This window comes from Triturus cristatus, chromosome 5_2 (genome assembly GCF_964204655.1).
Source record: "Triturus cristatus chromosome 5_2, aTriCri1.1, whole genome shotgun sequence".
NCBI lineage: Eukaryota > Metazoa > Chordata > Amphibia > Caudata > Salamandridae > Triturus > Triturus cristatus.
In genome coordinates this window covers 803,413,145-803,438,263 of record NC_140588.1, presented here as the reverse complement: position 1 = coordinate 803,438,263, position 25,119 = coordinate 803,413,145, and the positions used below count along the sequence as shown (strand labels likewise).

The window sequence follows — 25,119 nt, the reverse complement described above, 5'->3', positions numbered from 1 at the left end:
CCCCGAGAGGGCGCCGAATTTAGTGACCTCCCGCAGCAAAGGGTTCAAGTTTTCGCGCGGCTTATGCACATACAGAGTCATGTCATCCGCATATAGTGCAATGAGCAGTTGGCGCTCAGGGTATATGAGAGATCGGTGATTATGATGCTGCCGAAGCTTGGCCGCAAGGGGCTCTATGGCTAGTGCGAACAGCACCGGGGAGAGGGGACATCCTTGTCGGGTCCCCCTGTGGATCTCGAAGGGGGGGGAGCGGGCACCATTAAGCAGCACCATTGCTCTCGGCCGGCAGTATAACAGTCGGATCCAGTCCAAGAAATTGAAGGTCATGCCCATCCGTTCCAGCAAGGCCAGTAGATAATCCCACTCGAGGGAATCGAACGCCTTAGTGGCGTCGAGAAAGACCGCGGCCGCCTCGCTCTTCGGGTCAATATCTTGAATCACCGCCTGGAGAGTGCGCAAGTTATGAGAAGTTGCCCGGTTGGGGACAAACCCGGCCTGGTCCGGGAGCACAAGGCGCTCCATCAGGAGATTAAGGCGCGTAGCCAGGACCTTCGCTAATATTTTAACGTCTGTATTTAACAGTGAGAGGGGCCTGTAGGAGTCGCAATATTCCGGCGCCTTTCCGGGTTTTAACAAAGACGTTATAAGGGCCTCTCGCATCGTGGCCGGTAGGGATCCCTCCTCTAAGGAAGAGTAGTACACCTGCTGCAGAATGGGGGCCAACACATGCTTGAAGGCTTTGTAGAAGTCGATCGGCAGCCCGTCCGACCCTGGCGCCTTCCCCGACTTCATGGACATAATGGCATCCGTAATCTCATCTAGTTCTAGTGGATGGTGGAGGAACTTCTGCTGTGTGGGGCCCAGCCATGCTAGCGCGGTGTCATCAAGGTATTCATGTAACGCAATCGGTGCAGTCCGTTGGGAGGTGTATAGCCTAGTGTAGTGCTCCGTGAGGACCCTGAGTTGGTCCGAAAGCTCCCGCTGCGGGGTGCCATGTTCATCCATCAGGGTAGCAACGTAGTTACTGTACCTAGGGGAGCGAGTCGCGGTGGCTAACGCCCTGCCAGGTCTGTCGCCCTCACCATACACTCGGGAGACAAAGGGTCTCCCCAGAAACTTACTCTCCGCGGCAGCGGCCTCCGAGTATTCATTTAGTTTCTCTCGCAGCCGCGCCGCTGTGCTAGGTTCTCGCCCAGTACGCTCCATGTCGCTCTCCAGCTTACGGAGTTCAGCCTCGAGCCTGCGTAAATCTCCGCGTAGAAACTTAAGGACCCCACCTCCCTTAGCTATGCACCATCCCCTCACGGTAACTTTGAACGCCTCCCAGACTGTAGTAAGGCTGGAAACGGAATCTATGTTACGCTCAAAAAAATCCTTTATGTCTTGCTCAAGTTCCGCATGAAACACCGGGTCTGTGAGGTGTGCAGGATTCAGTCGTCAGCTCAGATAAGGGGAGATCGCGAGGGGAATACGCAGGGACAGAAGGACCGGAGAGTGGTCAGAGAAGGTGCGAGCCAGGTGAAGCGCCCCACCCAGCCAAGGGGAGAGGCCAGATGAGAGGAACACGTAGTCAATACGCGCCCAGGTGGAATGTACCGCGGAATGGTGTGTGCCCTGTCGGAGCGTGGGGTGAAAGTGCCTCCATGCATCAATTAAGCGATGGTCGTCCACTATATTCAACAACGCGCGCTGTGTGTGCGTGTAGTGTGATGCCTGCGGGTGTGACCTGTCCATCCCAGGCCGAAGTGCAGTGTTGAAATCACCCCCCAGTATAATGTGGGAAATACCTAGAGATTGGATCTTACCCCACATCGAGAGGAGGGCAGAAGGGTCATCCGTGTTGGGGCCATAGTAACAAGCAAACAAAATTGTATGTGAGTGCAGTGTCCCCCAAGCCATGCAGTACCGCCCCCCCGAATCTACCTCAGTGCCCGCCAGAGTAAACCCCATCCCCCGTCTCACTAGAATGGTCACTCCCCTTGCGTAACTTGAGTATGACGAGAACACCCTGTTCGTAGCCCATCGTGACGCAAACGGGGGGGTCATCCCAGGCTGCAGGTGCGTTTCTTGGAGCATGGCGACTGACACTCCCTGCCGAGTCAGGTAGCCGAGGATTTGTCTCTTCTTCCTCGGGTCGTTTAGCCCGCGCACATTCCATGATAGTAACTGAAAGTTCTGCGCAGGGCGCTTATCAGTTAAGTCCCCCATTCCCACGTGTAAAGGCATAAGTGGCATGGCGTCGCAGCTGGCAATTGCGCGTAGCACTCAGTAACAAACTCCAGAACAAAACCCCATTGAACTCCCGCCCCCGCCCGCCCCCCCGCATCTTGTGCTGAGAAAACAGCGAGCCCAGATGCAGAGCGGAACATTCGACCACCCACTCCGGCTACCCCAACTGGCCGGGTACACATCACCCACCCGTCCCCTCCCCTCCCTATCCAACCCAACCCATCAAACAGAAAAAATACAGTAACTACCCCTGCCTGGATGAGGAAGGGGGTACTTTGGGGTGCGCCCATTGGGGGGTCGTACTCTAGGGGCGCCAGACCTGCCAACCACCTCCCTACTTGCACCCACGGGGACCCAGAGTCACACTAGGCCCTCAAAGTGGGACGGAGGTGGGCGACCGGGCACCAAATGTGACAGCGACCTATCCAAGTGATGTAGGCATAAAACAAAGAGAGGTACCTCACCAGGATGATGATCCGTTCGGGCAGGTGTTGTCCCAACAGCAGAGTGAGTCCGAGGAGGGGAAGCAGCCCCCCCCGATATGTTCAGTCCTGTTGTTCCATCGGAGAGGGCGACCGGGAGGGCCGTGGCCCGGCAGCCCCCCCAGCCGAGTCCCCGCGTTGCCGCTTGAGGAAGTCTTCCACCTGCTGCGGTTGCTGAAAAAACAATTGTTTGCCCTGATGTGAGACCTTAAGTTTAGCAGGGTATAGCATCGCATATGGAATCTCCCGGGCCTGTAGTTTCTTTTTCACCACAGCAAATTTCCGACGGGCCTCCTGCACCGATGCAGTGAAATCGGGGAAGAAGGACAGCGTAGTGTTGCAGTAGGGCACTGTTCCCATCTCCCGTGCACGCCTGAGCACCACATCCCGGTCTTGATAGTTAAGGAAGCGTGCAATTATGGGCCGAGGCTGGCCGCCAGGGGGGGGGCGGGCAGCAAGGGACCTGTGTGCCCTCTCCACAATGAAGTGTGGAGAGAAGGAGTCCCGCCCGAACAGTTCGGCCAGCAGATTCTCGATGAAGACCTCCATTTTCCCGGTGTTGGTGGTCTCCGCAAGGCCCAGGATGCGGACGTTGTTGCGACGGGACCTCGATTCTAGGTCCTCGTTCTTGTCCGCTATTATTTTAAGGAGGCGATCCATTTGGGTAACATGTCGGCCTGTAGAGGTGGCACCGTCTTCCAGTGCGGAGATCCTATCCTCAGTCTCTGTGATGCGGGTGTCGTGTCGCTCCAGTCTGGCCACTACACCGTCCAACCTGGTAGTGATGTTGTCAATTTTAGAGTCTATGGTAGTTAAGCTTTGTTTTAATCCCAGCAGGAGAGACTTCCAGTCTTCATCAGGAGGGACGGCAGCGGATGGGCCAGGCTCGGACGCCGGTGCGGGGGCCTTCTTGGCGTCAAACGACAGCTTGGACTGTCGCGCGTCGTTGCGCCCCATGACGCCCCCGTCACCGAACCCGCACAGGCCGTCCCACCGGCAGTCCAGGCGAGGCAGGGGACCCGTCCAGCCCAGGCCGCGGCCCCGCGAGTAGAGAGAGGCGGCGCGGAGCCCCAAACCTGCCGCTAGGATCGTTGAAGCGAGGGAGGCGGCCAATTCAGGCGATCGAGTGTGCAGGGAGCGCGGGCCACCAGCCGGCAAGCACAGGGGGGGGGGGAGGCCTCAGTAGCCTCCGGCCCCCATCAGTCGCGACCCGCACCCGCAGGACAGCAGAGGGTGAGTCCCAATCCGCCCGGCTCCGGCCCAGGCAGCCCCTAGAGGAGACCTACAGCAAGCGAGGATTGGCCAGTAGTCCGTCAGGTTAGGACGAGGCAAGGATAGAGCAGGCAAGGGACTCCAGGCAGCACTCGTCCACGGAGCCGCAACCTCCCCGCACAAGCAGCCACAGACGCCAAGGCGGGGGCAGCAGCCGTCACGGCCTCCCAGGCCGCCTCGCCGGTTCCTGCAGGACAGAGCCCGCCAACGAGGTCAAGCTCCGAAGTCTCACTCGGCGCGGTCCGGCAGCCAGGCCCCGGACGGATGGCACCCCAAGCGTAGATGCGTGAGGGGGGGGGGAAAGGAACAGGATAGCCCCCAAGGCCGCGCCCGGAGATCTCCAGCGGGGTCAGCGGCAGCTCGCGCGCGCCAGTCACGGGCGCAGGCCACAGCTAGCGGAGGGTGTGCGAGCAACGAGCCCCCCGGCTCCGCCAAGCCACGAAGATGTCACAGAGCCCGCGTCTCAGCACCCGTCTCTGGTTGGGATGGCCACCGGTCTTCCGGTCTTCCAGCGTCGCTCGCGGCTTCACCAGGCGGCGCCGTCCCGCGGCGCGAAGGCCTCGGAGCCCCGGGCTCTCGCAGATCGCGTCCCCCGCAGCGCGCCGGCCGCAGACAAGCCCTCTCTCCCGGCCGGGGGGAACTCCAGCGTGTAACTCCGCACTTCGGCGGGCTCCAGGGACGTGTCGGGTATCGGGGTGCAGCGCAGGTTTCTGCCTATGCAGCCGTGGAGGTGAGGCCGAGGATAGCCTGGTCAGGATGGCAGGAAGGATCTTGAAAGCGCCCGGTCTGGCGAGAGCCTCACTCTTGTGCGGCCATCTTGGTTCGGCGCCCTCTAGCGCCCCCCAAACCTTCATTGCTGTTGTATGAAATGGATCTACGCTTTATTACATAGTACTGCATCAAAGGTGGCACTAAGCTCTAAAAGCATTAGCACAGCACTCCCACCTCTATCAAGCATTATGAAAATGTTTTCCTTGACGGCTAGTAAAGCTATCTCAGTGCCTTGGAGAGGGCAGAAGTTAGTCTGAGTAGAGTCTAAGATGTAATTACTTTCTATAAAGGTTTTTCCACAATTGTGGAGGGAAAGGGAAGTAGATACTCAGTGTTGAAGGATCTCCTGAAGGCATTTTGAGCAGTGGAACTAAAGTAGCTCCTTTCCAAAGAAGAGACACTAAGGCAAAAGTGATAGAGGCATTACATAAAGAGTTGAGAAGTTAGGTGATTATCTCCAATACCAGACAGAAGGTGTGTACACAACAAGGGTCATTAAGAGACCCAGATTTAATAACTTGGACATGTGCCATGACGGTGTGTAGGAAGGAACTGTGAAAGAAAAGGTTGAAGACTAGAAGTAGTAAAGATATGTTCCCTAAGTGTCTTCAGTACAATATCCTCATTGTTAAAAATAAAAAAAAAATGATGTGTTCAGAATTATTTCCTCAAAATAATGGAGAGGGATGTGCAGAATTTGATAGAAGGAGAGATTGGAGGACAAGCTAATGGAGATGTGAAAAGATCTTTCATGACCTTACAGATTTGTCGAGAGGAACCATCTTCACAATTAATGGCAGAATCATAATGTGCAGCACTAGTCTCTCTTAGGAGTTCTTTACAACTTTTAAGCACCTCCGATTAAGCTGCTTTGCCTTATCAGTTATAATGTTGTCCCCGTTGCCTTTTGAAAATGTACAAGCATCACTTAGCAGTAGCTAAATCCTCTTGGTATGAAGGTGCAGTCAGAATCTTTCTGCGACAATGCTTACGCTTGCAACAGAAGAGGTGACACAGCTATTAAAATGCTCAGCGTTAGAATTTAAAATGGGATCAGATACCTGGGGGAGGGGAGGGGGCAATTTACACTGAAGAATAAAAGAGTAAATATGGGTGCAACTAAGACAGTGCCACAATTGTGGCTCGGTCAGGAAGCTGATTGAGAAGAAGACCAGCAATGATAAAGGAAATAGCATCACTTGAAAATAAAATATCTGAGGTAGCGCAAAATAAGGGCTGCTCCGCGTCACCATAAGGAGGGTTAGACAAAAATATACTTACCATCCAACAACCGAGCAGTTTTAGCCAGTTTTGACTGATATCATAGCCAGGGGACTGCAGTAGCAATGTTGGGGCCTTATAAATTGCAAAGCCAGGTTTCAGGTGTAAATAAAATTGCTAGGTTCACTGACTCAGTAATCATGGCGATTTTGCAAGCATGGCAAGGAAGAGAGCAGACATTTAGCAACATACAATTTAAGATGGTAGAGCAGTGCATTACTTAGAGCAAGGTCATGTTGCGTGGTATTGTGTATAGCCAACCCTGTTGAATTTGAGCCTGTTTCCAGAAGAATAGAGTGATTTTCTTTTGTAGCATATGGATATGCCAGACCTTCCCTGGAGTAGTGAAAATGAGGGATGCAAGATGTGGCATGCCTGGCGCTCCCAGATCACTAGAAGGCTTTCCTTTGACTCACCTTCAAGGAAACTTGTATTTGATTTCAAGAAGCCCTGCTCAGCCACATGATCCAAATGTGCCCTGCTGAGGCTTTTAAGCCTCCAGTAAAGTAAAATCTTCTGCATAAAAACCACAAAACATTCCCGCCCCTAGCACACTGAAAAAGGTTGGTCTCAGTGGCATTCTACGCTACTTTCAAACTATCCATATCGACTTACATTGGTGTTTATTTTCTATAGGGCTGTTTTTTTTCTTTTCAATAACTCTTGATCCCTGCATTTGCTATAATTGTAATCATTATATTTTATCTTAAGTAAATTGATATTAAGAAAACAGATTTAGGTTTTTCTAAGGGATGCACCTGCTGCTGTGCTAAACTACGAAGCCAGAGCAGGCGATTCTGGACAGAAACTTGTTCACTTCATGGGAATTAGATTATTTTTGATTTGTGGGAGCTAAGCCAATATTTTCGTCAGAGTGTGATTCAGTCTCCATGCAAGAACAATCTGATGACTACACCGTGCCGCATCTGGATGTTGCATACAAATACTGAGCTTATGCTATTTTTATTTTTTTATTTTTTATGCACCTTTAACAATGATGCACTCTTCATGATTTGATATAAGCTTGACAAAACACACTCTCCCCTCCAGTGAATTTAGATATTTGCTATTACTTCAATTTCAGAGTTTAGCTTGTTCTCTTCCACCTTGCAACAATCCCAAAACGGAACGGATCTACCCTATGTTCCAAATGTTGTGACATGGTGCTTGTGCCCTATTTCCTACACAGTCATTCCATAAAGGTGGGTCACACTTGCTATATTTTGGCCCATCAACTGTTCCATCCTGCGTTGCAGAGTATGGGTTTATCCCCCCTACACAGTGTAGTTATCTCTTCCCTTGCTTTGCTAATTTTGCCCAAATTCGACACCGTGTGTTTGCTCAATACCAAAAAACAAACAGCAGAAAGCACTTGAATAAACTTGAACTTTTAGTTTAGACAATTGCTGGACATCTGGCATGAAAAAGGAAAGATGGTGTAGTAATGACTGAAATTCACTCAATGGTGTTTATCAGTGACCAGAATTTCTGGGACAAAGATAACCATTTGAGTTTGAAGTATTCCTAAATTGTTTTCATGCATGATAACATGCATGCCAACAGGAACACATAAGAAAAAATTGGACTATTTTAACTCCTCCATCAACTTGAAATGGAGTGGAGTAAACTTTAAACGAGAGAAAGCTAAACGAAACATTTTTTTTGCTACAAACAGTATGGGGCCATGTAATGCATAGGGTGCACTGCCCTGGTCTGGTCCAAGGCGCACTTTTAACTGGGTGTGCCAGGCACAGACATGGCCAGTGTGCCCTATTACAGACAACACGATGCCCCCATAACAGCCACAAATGTGCGCCTGCCCTGGGGGCACTTACGGCAAAGATCATCATACAAGTGGGTGCAATTATAACCTGCACCTGCATGTAGGGTATGTGTGGGGGTCCATGGTCCCCACTTCCCACCTTAATCACTTTTCAAGGGTCTCCTAAGGGGTTGCAGTAACTGTACGGCATCTCTTTGTGGTGCACAAGCAGTGCACTCCCAACAGCTCCATTTCCCTCTGCATCTGTGTTCCCTCTGCATCTGTGTTTGTAATAGGGCATGGGTGCAGAGGCAAAGTGTTCCCTCAAATGCATGGGACCACATCCCTCCCTATGCAAATGAGGAAAGGCCATCTGGAGGTCTCACTGGCACACATGTAGTGCAAGCGAAGGGACAGTGAAAACATATACCACCCTTCTGTAATACCATAGTGCAGAGGGGTACAAAAAGTGGACGAACAAACCCGTTATGCCCCATGGCACTGTGTGCAATATTGCCCACAAAAGTCTCCCACTTAAATTGAGAATTGTGGCATATATGGGACAGGGCATACTGTACAAGCTATTTGATATTAAACAACATGCCAGGTAGATGAGAGTGTGCTTCACTGAAGTGTAAGATAGAGCGGGGGATTGCCAGAGTTATTCTGAGCTGATGGGTTGAGGTTTCTAATTTAGAGGGCTGTGGGTGGGAGGGAGAGCTTGTGGGCAGAAGGATGCAACATATACCATATCATGATCAGAAACTCCTTGAGGTCTTGGGAGATTCACTCTTGGAGCCTTCCACAGAATGGTAGCCGGCCTAAAGGGATCCAGAAATGTTTTTTGTCACTCGTTGCAATGCCACAACTCCCTATAACAGTAGATGATCCTTTTCTGTCTAAAGTGTGTGTCGCACAAGGAACAAATGCATGTATGATCACATCGAAGCATAGGCAGTTATGTTCCGAATAGAGGTAAACCTCAGTGGGACGTAGGGTTTCTAAAATGTTTATTAATGAGGAGCTGCATATTTTGTATCGTTGACTGGTGATATATTCGCTATATTAGCTTTATATACATTATTATTTTCATAATCCTTAATTTGCGAGCAATTTTACAATGAGGTGGCTATTAGAGGTCAATTAATAATTCTATGACATTTCTCATTTTGTTACCGGACTCTACCTGAGGTCATTAGTGTTGCTGGATTTGGAGCCAGGTCTGTGCCTTATTTTATGTTTAAGGTCTACTGGGCTTGCTTTCTGTTCAGACGAAGGTATGTTTTGGTTTGCTTTTAGAAACGATAAATACAGACACAAAATGCCTGAGAAGTCAAGTGAGATTATCCTAACCAGTCCTGTTCATTCATTGGCTACCGGTATTTGCAGTTCTGAGGTTTTGTTTTAGGGAAACACAAAACTACAAGGCTCAGAATGTATACAATTAAATACGTTTAAGCCCACAACTGGCATTCATCAGCATGTCATCTCCGAGTAGTAATAATAATAATCTTTATTCGGTTTTTAGCATTGCAAAACCATAAAAGATATCGTGACATACAAATGTTCATAGTAAAATTTGTTTAAAAGTATAATTAAATATACAGTTAAAAAAGAGAATGTAAATAGTTAGATGATATGGAAATTAATTCTCTGTTTTACAAATTGTTTCTGTGCCTCATGATACCCTTTAAAAAATTCAGTACGTGGTAAACTGTACATTCGGAGTCCAAAGTTTGAAGTGCCAGCATGGCTGGACGACATTGTCTGTGGCCCCATTTTTTTAATAAAGGGATTAGCCAGATTTTTCGATGGGTATGGAAGAACTTGCAAAACAATAGTGTGTGCATGGTGGACTGTTGTGAAAGATCATCACATGGACACGGTTCCATCTGAGTTTTCCAGTTGTTTTTTTCAGGAAATGACACTAGTCTGAAGAAGAGATTCATTCTGAACCTTGTTAGGAGCATCTTTTCATAAGTTGTGATCTCCAGGGTCAGATATGGCTGGATTTTCAGGGACTGCTGTGTCATAATTGCGTGAGTAACCGATTTTTTCGCAATCAGCGATGTCAGTCTAAGGGATTCCAAGTGGCTCAAGGCAGCTAGTTTCAATTCTTTTTTAGGTATTTCCTTCAAATCTTCTGGCATATGATAATATTTTTCTAGACCCAGGTCGGAGAAAAAATGTCTTACATAAGAGAGCCAGGCTATTTTATGAGCGTGGTCCAAATCCATGGTGTCGCGTAGGATGGTTTTAGTCAGACTATTTTTTTCTGACACCCATACTCGCCTCCAAAGCAAAAGAGGTTGGATTTTTATTAGATCTTCAATATATGGGATTCCGAATTCTATGTGTGAGGCATAGATGGAAGTGCCTCTTGGAGTTGATAAAAGGAACCTCATGAAGGTATTCTCCTCTTTTTGCATAGAGCCGGTGGGTGTATGTCCCCAGATCCCTGCACCATATAATGCGATGGCTTGGCATTTCGCAGCATAAATCTGTAGCAATTCTACTGGTTGTCTTTTCCAGAGTTTGTTGGAGAATTTCATCAACGCCATGATCGCTCGTTTGAAGAGATGTCTCCTGGCCTCAACTGCCGCTTTCCAGTTCAGGGCATCGTCGATCAGGATGCCTAAGTAGGGATACTGTGAGGTCTTTTCAATTTTTTGTTCCTTCAGAAAAATGGACTTAATTGCTTTTCTTGATCCGCCGACTACCATAACAAAAGTTTTTTTGACGTTTATGTGGAGGTCCAGGGCACCCATGAAGTCTGCGTATTTGGATAAAGATTTCTGCAGTTCGATGGGGGTACGTGCCAAGATGACTGCATCGTCCGCATAAAGCAGCGCGGGGATCAAGCGACCTTTTGCTCTAGGGAGGTCTCTCCCTCCTCTCAGCATAGACTTTTCTAGGCCATTGGTGTACAAAGAGAAGAGGAAGGGGGCCAGGACGCAACCTTGCCTCACTCCCCGCTCTACCCTAAATGGTGATGTCAGTTCTCCTTTTGTCCCGTACCTCACTCTCGCCGTGGCTTCACTGTATAGCTCCCTCAGAAAGTCCAAAAGAGGGGGATCTACCCCCATTTCACTCAACAGCGACCAGAGCCTCGCGTGCGAAACGCAGTCGAATGCGGAGGACAGATCCACATAAACCATGTAAATGGAGCCAGGTTTTGCATGGGTATATTTTGATATTAACAAGCTTAGATTTAGGGCCTGTTCGACAGTTCCAAAGCCCTCCCTGAACCCGAACTGTAAATCTGATAGAATGTTTTTGTCTTCTACCCATTGCTGTAACTTTTCGAGAAGGACTCTGCCAACTAATTTGCCCAAGGAGTCAAGAAGCGAAATTGGTCGATAACACTTAGTGTCTTGTCGGTCCCCCTTCTTGAAGATTGGGACCATGATGGAAGATGACCATGACTCTAACAGCCCGAGTTTCATTGTTGCTAGGCAAACTCTAGTGAGTATTGGTACCCAGAGGTCTGGAAGATGTTTAAATAAGTCGACTGGGACCCCGTCAGGGCCGGGAGCTTTCCCACTCTTACTTAGTGATAACGCCGTTTCGAAGTCCTGCAGCTCAACCTCCATTAAAATTGGGTAAACTACTGGATTGATGTTAGAATGATGTTCTTCACTCGTAGATGTCAGTTTGAAGATTTTTGAAAAGTGGTTCACCCACGAATCCTCGTCGATGGCCACGTCTATTTTTGGGCCATTGTGATCCATTAGCAAAGGGGATTTGACTATTTTCCAGAATGCCTGGCTGTTTTTCTGGGGTGCACTTTTGTGCAAAGCCTTCCACAAAGATTGTTTCAGTTCTTTTTTCCTTGTTTTTCTAGCGGTGTTATACTCCCGTCGAAGAGATTGGATATTCGTTTTGTCTCTATTTGGATTTCCGAGAGCTTTCTTCAGATTAGTATGTGCCCTAGTACAATCTTGGTTAAACCAACCTGTAGAACTTATATTGTTTTGTTTGGGTGTTTTAGTTAGTAGTTTTCTAACTTGCTCTATTATTATCTTATAATTTTCCACGATTTGATTAATCTCTGCATGGGGGTCGAGACAGATCAGAATGTTATTATAGGTAGATTTTACTAACTGTTTTGTAAGAATATTGGGGTCCAGTTTTTCCCATTTTATGGTATATCCGTTGTTTTTCCCCAGTTCTATCCTGTTCTGTGTTAAGGTTTTTGCTATGGTTGCCATTTGTGTTCTTGGCTGGTTTGTTTGGAAGTTTATTTTTAAAGCGGAATGATCACTCAAGTTGTTTTCCAGAATTTTGAAGTTGTTAATTTGATCTTTGAGGCCTTCTGTGATTATTATGTAGTCAACAGTGGTCTTGTGGCCCCTTCCTCTGTAGGTGGGTTCTAGTTTATTATTTGATTGTTGGATGGGGTTTACAATTTGCAGATCCAGATCGGAAAGTAATTTGTTCATGGCTGGCCCCACACTTGAATGGATAAAGTGGACTAAAGGATTCTCATATTCGTCCACCATTCCACAGGTGTCATTATTGGGGCAGGGATGAAGGTTGAAGTCTCCACCCCAAATTATATTGGCGTTTTCAGTTTTTTGCTTGGGGTGCCTGTGTTCATTTATTTTTTCTTGTATTAGGGAAAGAACGTTCAAAACATTGTCATCCGCTAGGTTATTATAAATGTTAATTAATGTAACGAAGGGTTTTTTCCCTATTTTGAACGCGAGGATCTGGAAATTTGACAGGAGGTCTACCTTGGTAATCTTCATGTCAGAGATTGTATTTGCTAGGTAGATTGCCAGTCCCCCTTTAGGTCTACCTGAAATACTAGGGAGGGCAGGGGATGTAAATGTCCTGTATCCCTCGAAGTGTAGGGGCGTCGTTGACCAGGTTTCTTGTAAGCAGATGATTTGAGCCTCCTTCAAAAAATCAGCTGCCGAACCGTCCTCTATTTTGTTTCGGAGACCCGCCACATTCCAAAAGATCACAGGAAGCTGTAAGGAAATGTAGTCTAAAGCTATGGTTTTTGTTTGTAGAGCGGCTGGAATGAAGATGGATGGAGCCAAGCTTGTTTGTGGAGGCTCCGGGGATTTAATTATTAGTCAATCGACCATTTCCAGACCACTGAACCGATTCATAGTCGGTATGCCTGACCAGTTTTGCCCCTTGGTGGTATTTCTATGATTGAATCCATATGGTTGGTAGGGTAGTCTCTCCCACTGCTCCCAGTTTCTAGGTCTGTTTTGTGGGCCCATAATCTGCCATGGGACTTCTCTTTGCTGGTAATTCTGATTTACTGGCCGCCAGGGGTTATGAGGGTCATTATGTCGTAACGGTAGTTTTGAACCAACGACCTCTAACTCCCATGGCTGTGGTATAGGTTTCCGCCAGATGTTATCAGTGTCGTGTAAGCTGTTATTGTTACTGAATCTTTTTGGGTAAAAATATGACAACGATCTTGTAGCGATCCCCCCTGTGGTGTTATTATGTTCCCAGGAGCAGATATACTCAGCTATAGTGGGGTCCTCGAACGTGATTACGACACAGTCTCCCCGAATAGTTTTTTTCCTATGGCCCACCCACGAGGTCCTACTGACTGATACTATTCTGGTTTTCCAGGGTGGCGGAACCGGGCGGTTTGTATTCAGCCAATACTGGACCTTGTTCTTCAGTGACCAGTTTGGTTCCGTCCCCTCACCTGTAAGTTCCGGGACCCCCGTCATGACTACCACATATGGGCATGCCTCAGGTGGCATGTTTAGGGTAGATCTTTGCTCAGTGGTCCCTTTCAGGGGTCCTTTTGTTTTTGTTGGATGCGTGTTTGTTGTAACTAGGTTTTTAGAGGCAGATGTGCCTGTGATTGGGGTATTTACTATTGATATAGGTTGAGAATTAGTTTGTGGGGGAATAATCAGGGGCTTGGGAATTGGGTTTTGTGCAGTGAGAGTGTTTGGTACTGTAGGGGGTTTTACTGAAGGTTGTTTTTTAATGTGTGGAAGAGGTAAGGTTACAGGTTGCTTAGGTGTAGGAAGAGTAGTCGTGGAATTTAAGACTGGTTTTGAAAGGGCTTGAGAGGGTATAAGTTTAATAGAGCCAGAAATTTTTATTAGTTGGCTCTCGATGTTACTCAGTCTAATTTCTAAAGGGCGAATATAGGAATTTAGGAGGGAAGCTATTTCTTTAGTTAGTCTTGATAGTTCTCTTTCTTTGCCTAGTTGTTGTGGGCTTGGGGAATCTGGTGTAGAGATGTCTTGGAGGGCATGTGGTGGCTGATGTATTTCTATCACGTTGTTATTTAGGGGGACAGAGTGATGGGGCAATACAGCTAAGTCTGTATCACCAACCAAAACTGTGTGCTCAGTTGATTTGATGTTTTCAGTTTGATTTAGATTTTTCCTAACATTCCTTTTCTTTATGGCCCCCTCCCGCCTCCCTCTATTTTGCCTTACTTCTTCGGGGGTTGGATCAGTAAAAATAATTGGGGTTTTTTCTAGGTCGCTTTCTGTGGAGGTTACACTGAATTGGGAGGCTGAAAGGTCTACGTTGTTTGGGAGGCTAGGTCTGTTTACAGCTGTATCCCTTTGAGTTAGCGGTGGCTGTATGACTGGAGATCTTGCGGTTGCTAATAGTCCCATTGAGGATCGACGTGCTATTGCAAGTTCAGTTGAAACCCTCCCCTCAATTAAGCTTAAGCTTTGGTCAATGAATGTGTTAGCTTTTGCGAGAAAATCATCCATTGGACCTAGCAGTTTTTCTCCTATCCCGTTTTTTAAAAGTTTTTTTTGCTTGCTAGATCTCGTATTCATTTTCCAATGAATGATTCTAGAAGGAATTTTGTGTGACAACTGTTAGTTGTTAGGAAAAGTCAGAGAAGTGGTAGATACCTATGATTGGATGTCCTCGATGTAGAGCTTAGGAGGGTGGGCCAGACCGGACTCTCACGTTCTCGAACGGCCTCAAACGGCCCGCTCTTTGCCCGGTCTTCGCCCCGGGCTGCGACCCGCGCGCGTCCCGCGATGCGTGGTCCGGTGAGCGCTTTTAGAGTGTGGTGGATTGTGGGGGCGTGGCGCTGTGAGGGGGCGCGGCTCTCGCGGGAAGAGGACCAGCTGGAGCTGTTGAATGCTGGTCCTCGCAGTCCCGGGGCCAGCGCCTCGCTCTCCTCTGCCGCCACGCGATGTTTTCTGGCGTCCCAGCAGCTCCTACAGCACGGGGTGAGTTGTTTAAGCTACTCCTGTAGCGTGGTCAAAGGATCAGGGCTCCGAAAGCAGCAGAGGCAACACACACTGTTGCGAGTGGCACCCGCGAAGCGGGTGCCGCGAGAAGTTGAAGGGCTTGGCTGTGGGCGTGGCGCTGTGAGGGGGCGCGGCTCTCGCGGGAAGAGGACCAGCTGGAGCTGTTGAATGCTGGTCCTCGCAGTCCCGGGGCCAGCGCCTCGCTCTCCTCTGCCGCCACGCGATGTTTTCTGGCGTCCCAGCAGCTCCTACAGCACGGGGTGAGTTGTTTAAGCTACTCCTGTAGCGTGGTCAAAGGATCAGGGCTCCGAAAGCAGCAGAGGCAACACACACTGTTGTGAGTCTCCGAGTATATTGCCAAGAAACAATCCAGAAAAAAAAAGATCTATAAACCAGACAGTAAATAGTCTTTGAATTACACAATCAGTTATACGACGTATTCATAAGAAGAAACAGGCACCAATGCTAATTAAATGCAAATACATTTTCTTTAAATCTTAATATCTGGTAGCATATATACCTTGAGTAGTAGTTGGTATTTCGTCAGACGTTGCACTGGTTTAAGGAGGTATGAATCCAGTCCAAGTTTGTGCTCTAACTTTCTTTGGCATTCCTAAACAAAGTAAAAATTACATAGACAAGTATTACAATGATTCAGATTGCAGCACGTACCAAATAGTCACTGGCTAAAGGACAAATAAAATAATTTTACATTTCGAGTATTTGGCCTGCATTTTAGGCTTTTAAAGGAATGTGTTTTATATTTAGGTTTAATTGTTAAATGTTTTATGTTGTAAATAACAGGAATGTGCTATTGTTTAACAAACGTGAATGCCTTTAAAAACGATGGAAACCCATCCCATTTATTAGTTGGAGAATCAAAATGTTGTTTTAGTTGACTTAGAAAAATATTACGAAAATTGTTTATCCATTATTTCTCCTGGATGGTACCAGCATCTGATGAATTGCTTTATGTCATGTCTTTATGAAAATGCTAATGGGATATAAATGTGTTACTAGATCTCTATTAAACACAAAATAGTCATGTTAACCCTATAATTTATTTTATTTTGAGTAATAACCAATGAGGATTTTCATATAAGATATAACTCTAATTAAGTGAATTACTCTTGAGAATAACTTGTGTTTATAACTTTTTATACCCATTTTTCTCAAGGGTAGCCAGGCTATGCTATGTTTACAGCACTTTAGTCTGAAGTACTGATATACTCTTTTCTATTGACTGAATGATCACCATGAAACAAGCAGTAGAGGCCGGCACAGGTAAGAGCGGTGGGGGCGGGGCTTCAGGTAAGCCGACATACAATGGGAGAAGTAAAATTAAATAAAAAAATAATAAAACCACTTACCTACCTCACCACTCTCAGAGATACGGAGAGCGCAAGGTAAGTGGTCGTATCTCGTATGTCGACTTACCCGACCCCCGGCCACTGCTATTACCTGTGCCTGCCACCACTGAAAACAAGTCCATAGAAAAAGAGTTCCCAAACAGTGAGCAAAGAACAAGGCATTTTAATTGTATCATTTCATTTAAACAGAGTTTTGCATTAAATAGTTACCATAAAATGAAGTAACATTATGAGGCAATTGGATTATGTAGTAAAAATAAATGTTTTGTCAGAGCGAGAAAAACAACAGAGGAAAACAAAATCTAGAAGAAGGGGGAAGAGTGTTTATTGGTTAGGTGCTTGGAGAAAAAAGTCACCAAGTGCCTCTCATAGCAGGCGTTTGAACAATATACACACAGACAGATTAAGAAGAAAGTTCCATTCCTCTCAGGAAACGTTGCCCCAGAGAGGCCTTTTGTAGACCTGTTTGCCTCGATGAAGATTGCTTAACTCTCAGGGTTTTGCTCCTGCTTTCCTGTCTCCTGGACTTAGGGATGAATGTTCTGGTTTTACCTTGTCCTCATCTCATTATCTGCTTTATGCCTTCATTCCGATCCCATTGATTCTGCAGCTACTGCTGAGTATTCAAGAGAAACCAGAAGCCGTGATTTAAGTGGGCCTCTATTGGCCACACACATTTTATATTGCTGGTTAGGAAAATTCTTCAGTCCCCTTCCGTCTATATTTTTCTGCAGTTTTATAAAGCGTCAGGCATCAGAGCACTTTACATGAGCACCAGATTATATTACACAAGGTCAGATTTTTTAGGCACATGGAGATCAGATGATTTGCCTAGAGTCGCAGAATGTTGAGCAAACACTGGGACTGGAACCCGATTCCCGAGTTCCAAAATTGGAAGCTCTTACCCTTAGGCCTCCCTTCATTGGATATCTATTTATGGGTTATGGGATGGTAGTTGTTTGGCAGTTGAGAGGATCAGGCTGAGGGGCAGAGGAAATGCACCTAATTGAAGTTATTCAAAATTCCAGACTTCTCTCTACTTTGGCTATTTTTGTCATTGCGGACATTTTCAACATTGTTATTCTTTGCACTTCAACTTCCCTCTTTAGTGTGGGCTTAATTTCTTTTGGGTAGGTTTTGAGAGAAATCAATTGGTTTGTTCCCTGAAAGCTCAATAGCAAATGATTAAAGGTGTCAATGAACCATGGAGAACTCATGTAGAAGATGAGTTACTTATAGGGGTTTTCCTTATCTCTCCCTGTGGTTAATAACATGATCTTTCCATGGTATCTTTCTTTGATTAAACACTCTCTAGAGGACCCCCTTTTCAATCTCATAGCTTTCTAGATATAAAATTCTTGACAATGAGGGTGGTTTTTCATTTGGCATTTTCCCATGCCTGGTATATTTTATACAGCCCCTCTTTTACAGGAATTTGAATGATAAGGCGGTACTATAGCCTGATGCAGAGTTTATTCCATATTTTTCAATTTTTTCTCACAAAATTCAAGACATTTTATTATCTGTGTTTGTTCTTTAACCTTGTTCCCCAGAAAAGGAGTGACTTCACTCACTGAATGTTAAGAGGTCACTCAGAATACTATATCAAAACGAATCCTGCCTCCTAACCCCCCTAGACCTATCATCAGCCTCCGATATGGTCATGCATAACAGTCTCCTAGACCTACTTGAACACAGAATGGGTTTATCAGGAGCTGTTCTAAAGTGGTTGTCCTTCTTCTTAGACAACCCAACTCAAAGAATCAAGATTAACCAATCGCTGTCCTCGACCATGCCAGTCACCCAGGGAGTCCCTCAAGGTTCCACCTTACCTCCTATCCTCTTCAATCTACTCATGGAACCCTGAATCGAAATTGACTGGATGACATCCGCCTACTCAACACAACTTTACAAAAAAACCACATTTGCTTGACAAAAAACCACCTCAAACTCAATGCGCTCAAAACAGACTTTCTCCTAATCTCCCCACCACAAGGACATGGTGACATAGTAAACTGGAGATGGATCACTTAACAGCCTTCAAATGCAAACCTCAGATTATCGAATCCACAAGCTCGCTAGGAATAATACTCAACAAGAATCTCAACATGAGGGAACACATCAGCACAGCCACCAGAGGAGCCAACTTTCATATGGGAGTCTCAGAACCCTTCCTCAACGACAACGACCTAAAAACAGTCGTTCAAGCTCTAGTTCTACCCAGAATATAGTTTGGGATTACAACCCTATGTGGCTTGCCGAGATCCAGTCTGGCTCCTTTAAGAGCCTCACTCAACGCGGCTGCAAAGACTCGTCACTGGCTCCAAAAAGAACAACCACATCACCCCTGATCATAAGGAACTGAATTGGCTCCTTTATGAGGCAAGAGCACAGCTAAAAATTGCATGCATGACACACAAAGCCCTGCATTCAACACACCAAAGTATCTAGCAAATAAACTGGAATTATCAGGCAATAGCAAAACTTTGAGAAGCACCGACACCCTGCTACTGAAACCGCAAACATTTTGGAAAAAGAAAACCTATACATGCACCTTCTCTGGCCTAGCACCTAGGATCTGGAATCAGAATGAACCCCTCCTACAAAAACAAAAGTCTAATGAAGAAAACTCTCTCTTGATCCCAGCCCTGTTGCGAGCGGATACCAACCAGAAGCTGCTCACCTACCAGGATGCGTGATGAACTCTAAGCGAGAATGACTAAAACACTCTTGACCTTCAACGAAAACCTGCAACATATACGATCTCATGTTAGCTACTCATTTCTATGTGATTAGCGCTCAACTTTTCTTTTGATGTAACGTTTGTAAAGAGCTCTGATACCCTCATTGGGTCTAGTCAGCGCTATATAACATTTTATAAATAATAAATAAATAATTTTTGGTTTATCGGGTGAGAAGTCTTTTTGTACATTTAACCATCTTTTGATATCTTTGCACTTATAGGGAGGAGTAGTAGGTTACTTTCTTGTTAACCAGTAATTTGATTAAATCTACTACTGCCCTTACCTATTCTTTGGCCGGGATTTATTTTCCTGAGGTTATTCACTCTTGAATGGATGCTTACTGAGTATAGGCTCACAGAGTTTTTTTTTAACTGAAATATACAGGGTAGCAATTCAGGTTTCTTCTCATACTTTTGTTTAGCATTCTTGTCTTCGACTCTCATGTTAGAAGGTCTTTCTGTTTTTGTATTTTTTGTTTATAGGGTTTACAGTTCTATCTGGTCTTGATTTGTTTTGTTTATGTCACAAATACATTTACTGGGTGTTGCATCATTGGTGACTTTTTTGTGTGCTTTATTTTCATTTTAAATGCTGGTAGCACTTTGGTATGCTTCATATATAGTGACTGGGATAAGGACAAGGGGTGGATGAGTAATGTAAAGATGGTGATCTGATTACTTGCCAGTAACCTTTATCACTCTTAGTCCTACTCTTTTTCACCGCAGACACTAGAAATCAACTGTCCAGTCTAGAAGAATACAGTAGCACTTTTAATGCCTAGGGTTCTGAATGGAGGCCATGATTTACATTATCATTCAGCACTGAAGACCAGACTGCTTAATTCCAAATTTCCCCTTTCACTTTGGTTTTCAACCAGCTGCCTAAAGCATCTGAATGCAATTTGACCTGAAGACGCATTTCGGACACACTGTTAACAGCAAGGCCCATGCCACTGGAGGTTTCAGTAGCTTTACCAAGTTTATGTTGAGTTGGTATATGGATTCAGTGGAGAAACTGGACTGCAGCAATAAAGAGGTTACATTATTGAAATTCTCAAAATAAATAAAGAACTAGCAACAAAAACGTTTTTTTTGGCGGGGATAGTCTGATTTAAAATATATCCGTACTTTTTTTGTGTGTGTGTTTTTTTTTTTACAGCGTTTTATATAGCGAGAAGTTGAACCGAAGGTATCGGGTATCAGAGCGCTTTTCATAGCATCAGTTGCGTTACATGAAGACACATCAATTTTTGTTAGCCACGGGGAGAGTAAGTGATTTGCCCAGAATCACAGGATGTTCAGTGTCATTGCAGAGACTCAAACCCAGTTCACCAGATTCAAGGTCGACCGCACTAGCTGTTAGGCCAACTCCTCTCCCCTACATTAAATGTAAAATCTCTAATGGATTACAATGTATGAGAAGTCCTTAATTTATTTTTGTGACATGGATGAGCTTGCTTTCTATTAATTTGATCAGAATATGTTCATAAATGTTTTAGGAAGGCACAGCAAGTGTTTACATGTACAGAGCTTTCTATCCTCATATTGCAATATAATTCCTTGCTAAAGCACTAATTACTGGGATCCTGTCAAAGCACAAGTGCTTGGAATGATTTTTAAATGTGGTTTCTTTATCAGGAAGCCGCCTTATGTCATATTGATATTTAACCTAATAATGGTATTAACTGTACTGCTTATTCATGAGAGAATGAACAATGCAAATAAAAACAATTATAAATCAGAGCGCTGCATCCTAAAAACAAAGCAGCATTTTGATTAGCTCATAGAATGTTGATACCTAGATTAATCACTAGCACCTGAGAAACACGCCATTGCAGTATCGCTCACCAGCCTCTACATAGCAGTTACCTGTGAAGATCACAGAGATCTAATAACAAATCAGAGTCTTCCCCTAGCTCACAGAAATTGCCTACACTGGGGCATCTTCATTGTAACGACAGGTTTACTCTCACGTTTTCATTGCAAAGACATCATATGTACATGATACTGGGCTTTCATCTCTGCTGCTACCACTTTTTGAAATGAATGAGGACCAAAAAACATTTATCTCCATGTGTTTGTGGTATATATTTAAAGTCTTGCCAATCTGCAAAACTACATAGTTCATGAAAGTTGTGACTGTATTTTAAAACATTTGCATTTTAATTTTTTCTCATTTACAATAGTATTTATTTAAAACTATATGTTAATCAATTTACTTTTAATGTAGTCATTTATAAACGAAACAGATGTATTATTCAGAAAATAAATACAAATATTTTAAACATATTATATAAAGACATTAAAACTAATTTAGAATAAAAATTATTTTGAAGCTAGTAAGCATTCATGAAAAGAGATGAAACTACGGACAAAAGAAAGTGGGATGAGTAAAAAGAAATATTCAAACAGCAAATATGGAGGGTCTCACTAGCCACAGGATCACACATATATTCATGTTAATTGGTAGATAGCTGTACCTCCACCTCCAACACTCTACAAATCCTTCAGGGTCTACAAAAATGTTACTTCTTTAAAAGGAAGAAGATACTGCACAAAAGTCAGGTTGAGTAGTGTAAGGAAACACGTGTGGGAAGGGGATGTTGAATATATGTAGGAATCTCTCACGTTAACTAATATGGCATAAATTACTTAAAACCTATACTTCCTCTCACATTTGCAAACAGCTGATTTCAGATCTGTTTAATTCCTCAATGCTTATTTATTTAAACCTGCTCTGTAGCTTTACATCCAATAGATTTTATTCCAGCAAAATGGCTAGCAGGCAATGCCTCACATTTGTCATGAATGTAGATTGTTATCATTCTAGTTGTTCATTAGACCTCTGTAGTGAAGATTCAGGAAGACAAGAGCATCAACTGACAAACTGCTGGTGTTGTTGGAAGTATGCATCATTTAGCATGCCAACCTTTTTTTCCTCACACTGATGAGGATGATATTTAAAATGTATTGAAATTTGCCCTCATTTTAGCTTTCTGCAGTGATAACCATAATTTCAATTACAAACGTGAACCCCTCTTTTTCTTAATTTACTGTAATCTCCTTCATAAAACTGTTTTAAATTCCATAGCTCTGATTTCAATAACATGGCATTCAGTTGTGCCGAACATTGGTCATAAACATGGAATGATGCTGTTCTAGCTGTTCTTTAGCAAAGCAGCAGCAAAGCACTTAAGAATCAACCAATAAACTGCCTCTGAGTGTAGAAAGTACCTGCCTACTTAGCTGTCATGATTTCATCTGTCATGGACCATATTTTCTTGCTTATTAAGCACTATCCATTCATGAGAAAATATTAAGAGAAAAAATGTAAAGGTTTTTGCTCAATGAGGGATTATCTGCATTTTTCCCAGGGAGAAATTCCCACAAAACTCATCACAATTCCTAAAATCAGTATTAAACCGCCAACAATTGATTTATATTGTGACTAAAATATGCTATCATTCTTTACATATGCTACTTTTTGTGTGATACTCAAAACTAGGTAATAACTACGACAGAGCCTCATCGCTCCAAAAAAATCCATCAAGAATGTTTTTTGTAACCTTCTACCGAAATAGTATCATGAAAAACATACTATCTAGCAAAATATTTTGTACATTTCAAAAACCACATTTTAAGGAGCTGATTTACAATGTCAACATTCCAAGGGAGCGAGTATGCATTGGCCAGGTGGAGTAGGGCCTTTGGCTGTATCTCAGGCCCTCTGACTCCAACCCAATCAATAACTACCTGGGAACGCACCCTCCTTTGGATAATATTGTTTAAATATTTATATCTGTTTAGTAATAGTCTGTGTAGTGAAATAATAGTCAATGCACTCTGAAAATGTATGGGTATATTTACATGATTTGATTTTTCAAACCAAATGTTAGCAAGATTATAGTTTGATACATTAATAAAATGAACATAAGGATTTTCAGGAATGTTTACTCATATAGCGCTTTTCTTTAAAGTGTATGTATGATCTTTTACCGACAGTCCTTAAACAGACTGCGAAAAGATTTTATTGATAAACATTATCCAATTTAGTTGGATGTAAGAAAGTGATTAAGAGACAAAGACCTAGAGAATAAAACGAAATGCAATTTTGTCTGAAAATATAAGAGGAATCTCAATAGCTTGCACCTTAAGGGATTATTTACAAGTCACTTTACACTTCGAATAATTTAACTCAACAATGAGTTCATGAGATGTATGTACTAATGTTTGGGATTGGCTTGCATTTGCATGGTTCTCCCTAAACCCCTCATTAACCTCCCTAATCCCCTCACATTTGGTAGTAACTATCCTCAATTTTTCCAGCTGCTCCCCCACGGTCATCCCACATTTACTCTGAGAGCCGAGAATAGGGTCTTCACACATAAATGTATCAATATTTTGTAGTATGCGAGTAGTACTATTGCTGCACTATTAAATAAACTACAAAGAGCAGTTTCTGAACAAGCCCCTTAGTTTGCTTTGTTTGGAGCAGAACAACATTTGTATAAATCACAACAGGATCAGAAAAAGAGCATCTTGAACAGGTCTATTGCTTTATATTTATAAATTTGTCAAGTTAATAAGGTTTTCTGATGGGTCATGGGAGCACACCTGATAAAGAAGTATGGCAGGACAATCCCAGATACGTCTAAGAGCTCAGGATTAAACAGGTGCTCTTACACTAAGGATAGTGCATTCTTCCTTCAAGAAGACTGCTTATTCTTTGTCCTTAGCAGTACTGTACACATGAGGAGGCACTGCTGTTGTATGAACTATGGAGCTAAAAAATAATGGAGAGCGAGGTGAACTTTATTACCAGTGTGACTGTTTAAATCCCGAATACTAATTTTAATATTGAGGGCAGCGGAAGATATCCCATCAACCCCACCTAGTTAGTGAACAGTTCAAACCAGCACAGGTGAATTGTGCTTGCTGCTGAGACAGTGGGAGGACAGATGTGCAGTGACCAAAGAGAGTCTATGTGCTGTGAGAACTTACCGCTCCCGTTGTCATGGTGTGCAGAACCTGCATACAGTAGTTAGGTTCATTAATTAACATTTTGTATTGCTAGTTGAATACAGCCATCAGGACAGCAATCATGGTTATAAAGAACTTATCAACAATTAACACAGGTAACCTGTTGACCTAATGCTTCTATCGGTGCTGGACCACCCAACGTGAATGTCGTGTTTATGTTTCATGTCCAAATTCCTATGCGTTTTTTAACAAATTTAACATCCCAACATGAATCTTATCAAGTGATCAGATTATTAGTTTGTGATGCAGAATATGTCAAATTCACCCATCCATCAGCCAGGAAGTACCTCTAACCTTGCTACTCCTCACAATACCTTGAAAAAAGCCATATATACATTCCAAGCAAAATGTTGGTTCGCTATTCTTGCCCTCTTTCTACAAGATAAACAGTTCATTGTAGCACACAAAAAATATCATACCTGGAAAAAAGCACTGTCTGAAAACTGTCTCCATAAGGATTCCGAACGTGGCTTGTTCTGACAATATTTCTCATACATCTGAAAATCTTTACGCTGTAACGAACATGACTAGTAAATTACTTTGATGACACAGCTGCAGTCTGAATTAAAACAACCAACGTAACATTCTTCTTTTCACACATGTAAGAACATTACGATAAGGTGATAAGATGGCATATCATGTTTTAGTGTTATTGTTACAGTATATTTTTTTTATAATATGGTTTGCCATGGTAGCACGTATTGTATAACATTTAAATGAGTATGTATGCATTATATATTGTTTTGTAAATTAAAACGAATACAAATATATTGACACAGTTTCAAGTAAAATATAAAATCATTTCTCTTGTTTTCATTTTGTGTAGATAACCAGAAGGTAAATGTAAAGATGTCCAAAAGCTATGCAGTTGTAGCAGCTTTAGCAATTGCATGCGTTTTCTTGGCTGCTCCATTGACACTGATGTTTGTGGTGGCTTACGGACTATCTCCCGGCA

At 44.1% G+C, this 25,119-nt stretch overlaps 1 protein-coding gene across 3 annotated transcripts in view; it reads right to left on the bottom strand.

The window, feature by feature from the left end:
* Nucleotides 1-25,119, bottom strand: part of MCF2 (MCF.2 cell line derived transforming sequence) — an 830,978-nt gene that overhangs the window by 200,696 nt on the left and 605,163 nt on the right. For all 3 annotated transcript variants that reach the window (XM_085607961.1, XM_085607960.1, XM_085607962.1), the window contains 2 exons: nucleotides 24,584-24,676; nucleotides 15,532-15,624 (listed from right to left, as the gene is read on the bottom strand). In XM_085607961.1, the coding sequence (XP_085464087.1) occupies nucleotides 15,532-15,624; nucleotides 24,584-24,676 (186 nt within the window). The remainder of the gene's footprint in view (nucleotides 1-15,531; nucleotides 15,625-24,583; nucleotides 24,677-25,119) is intronic.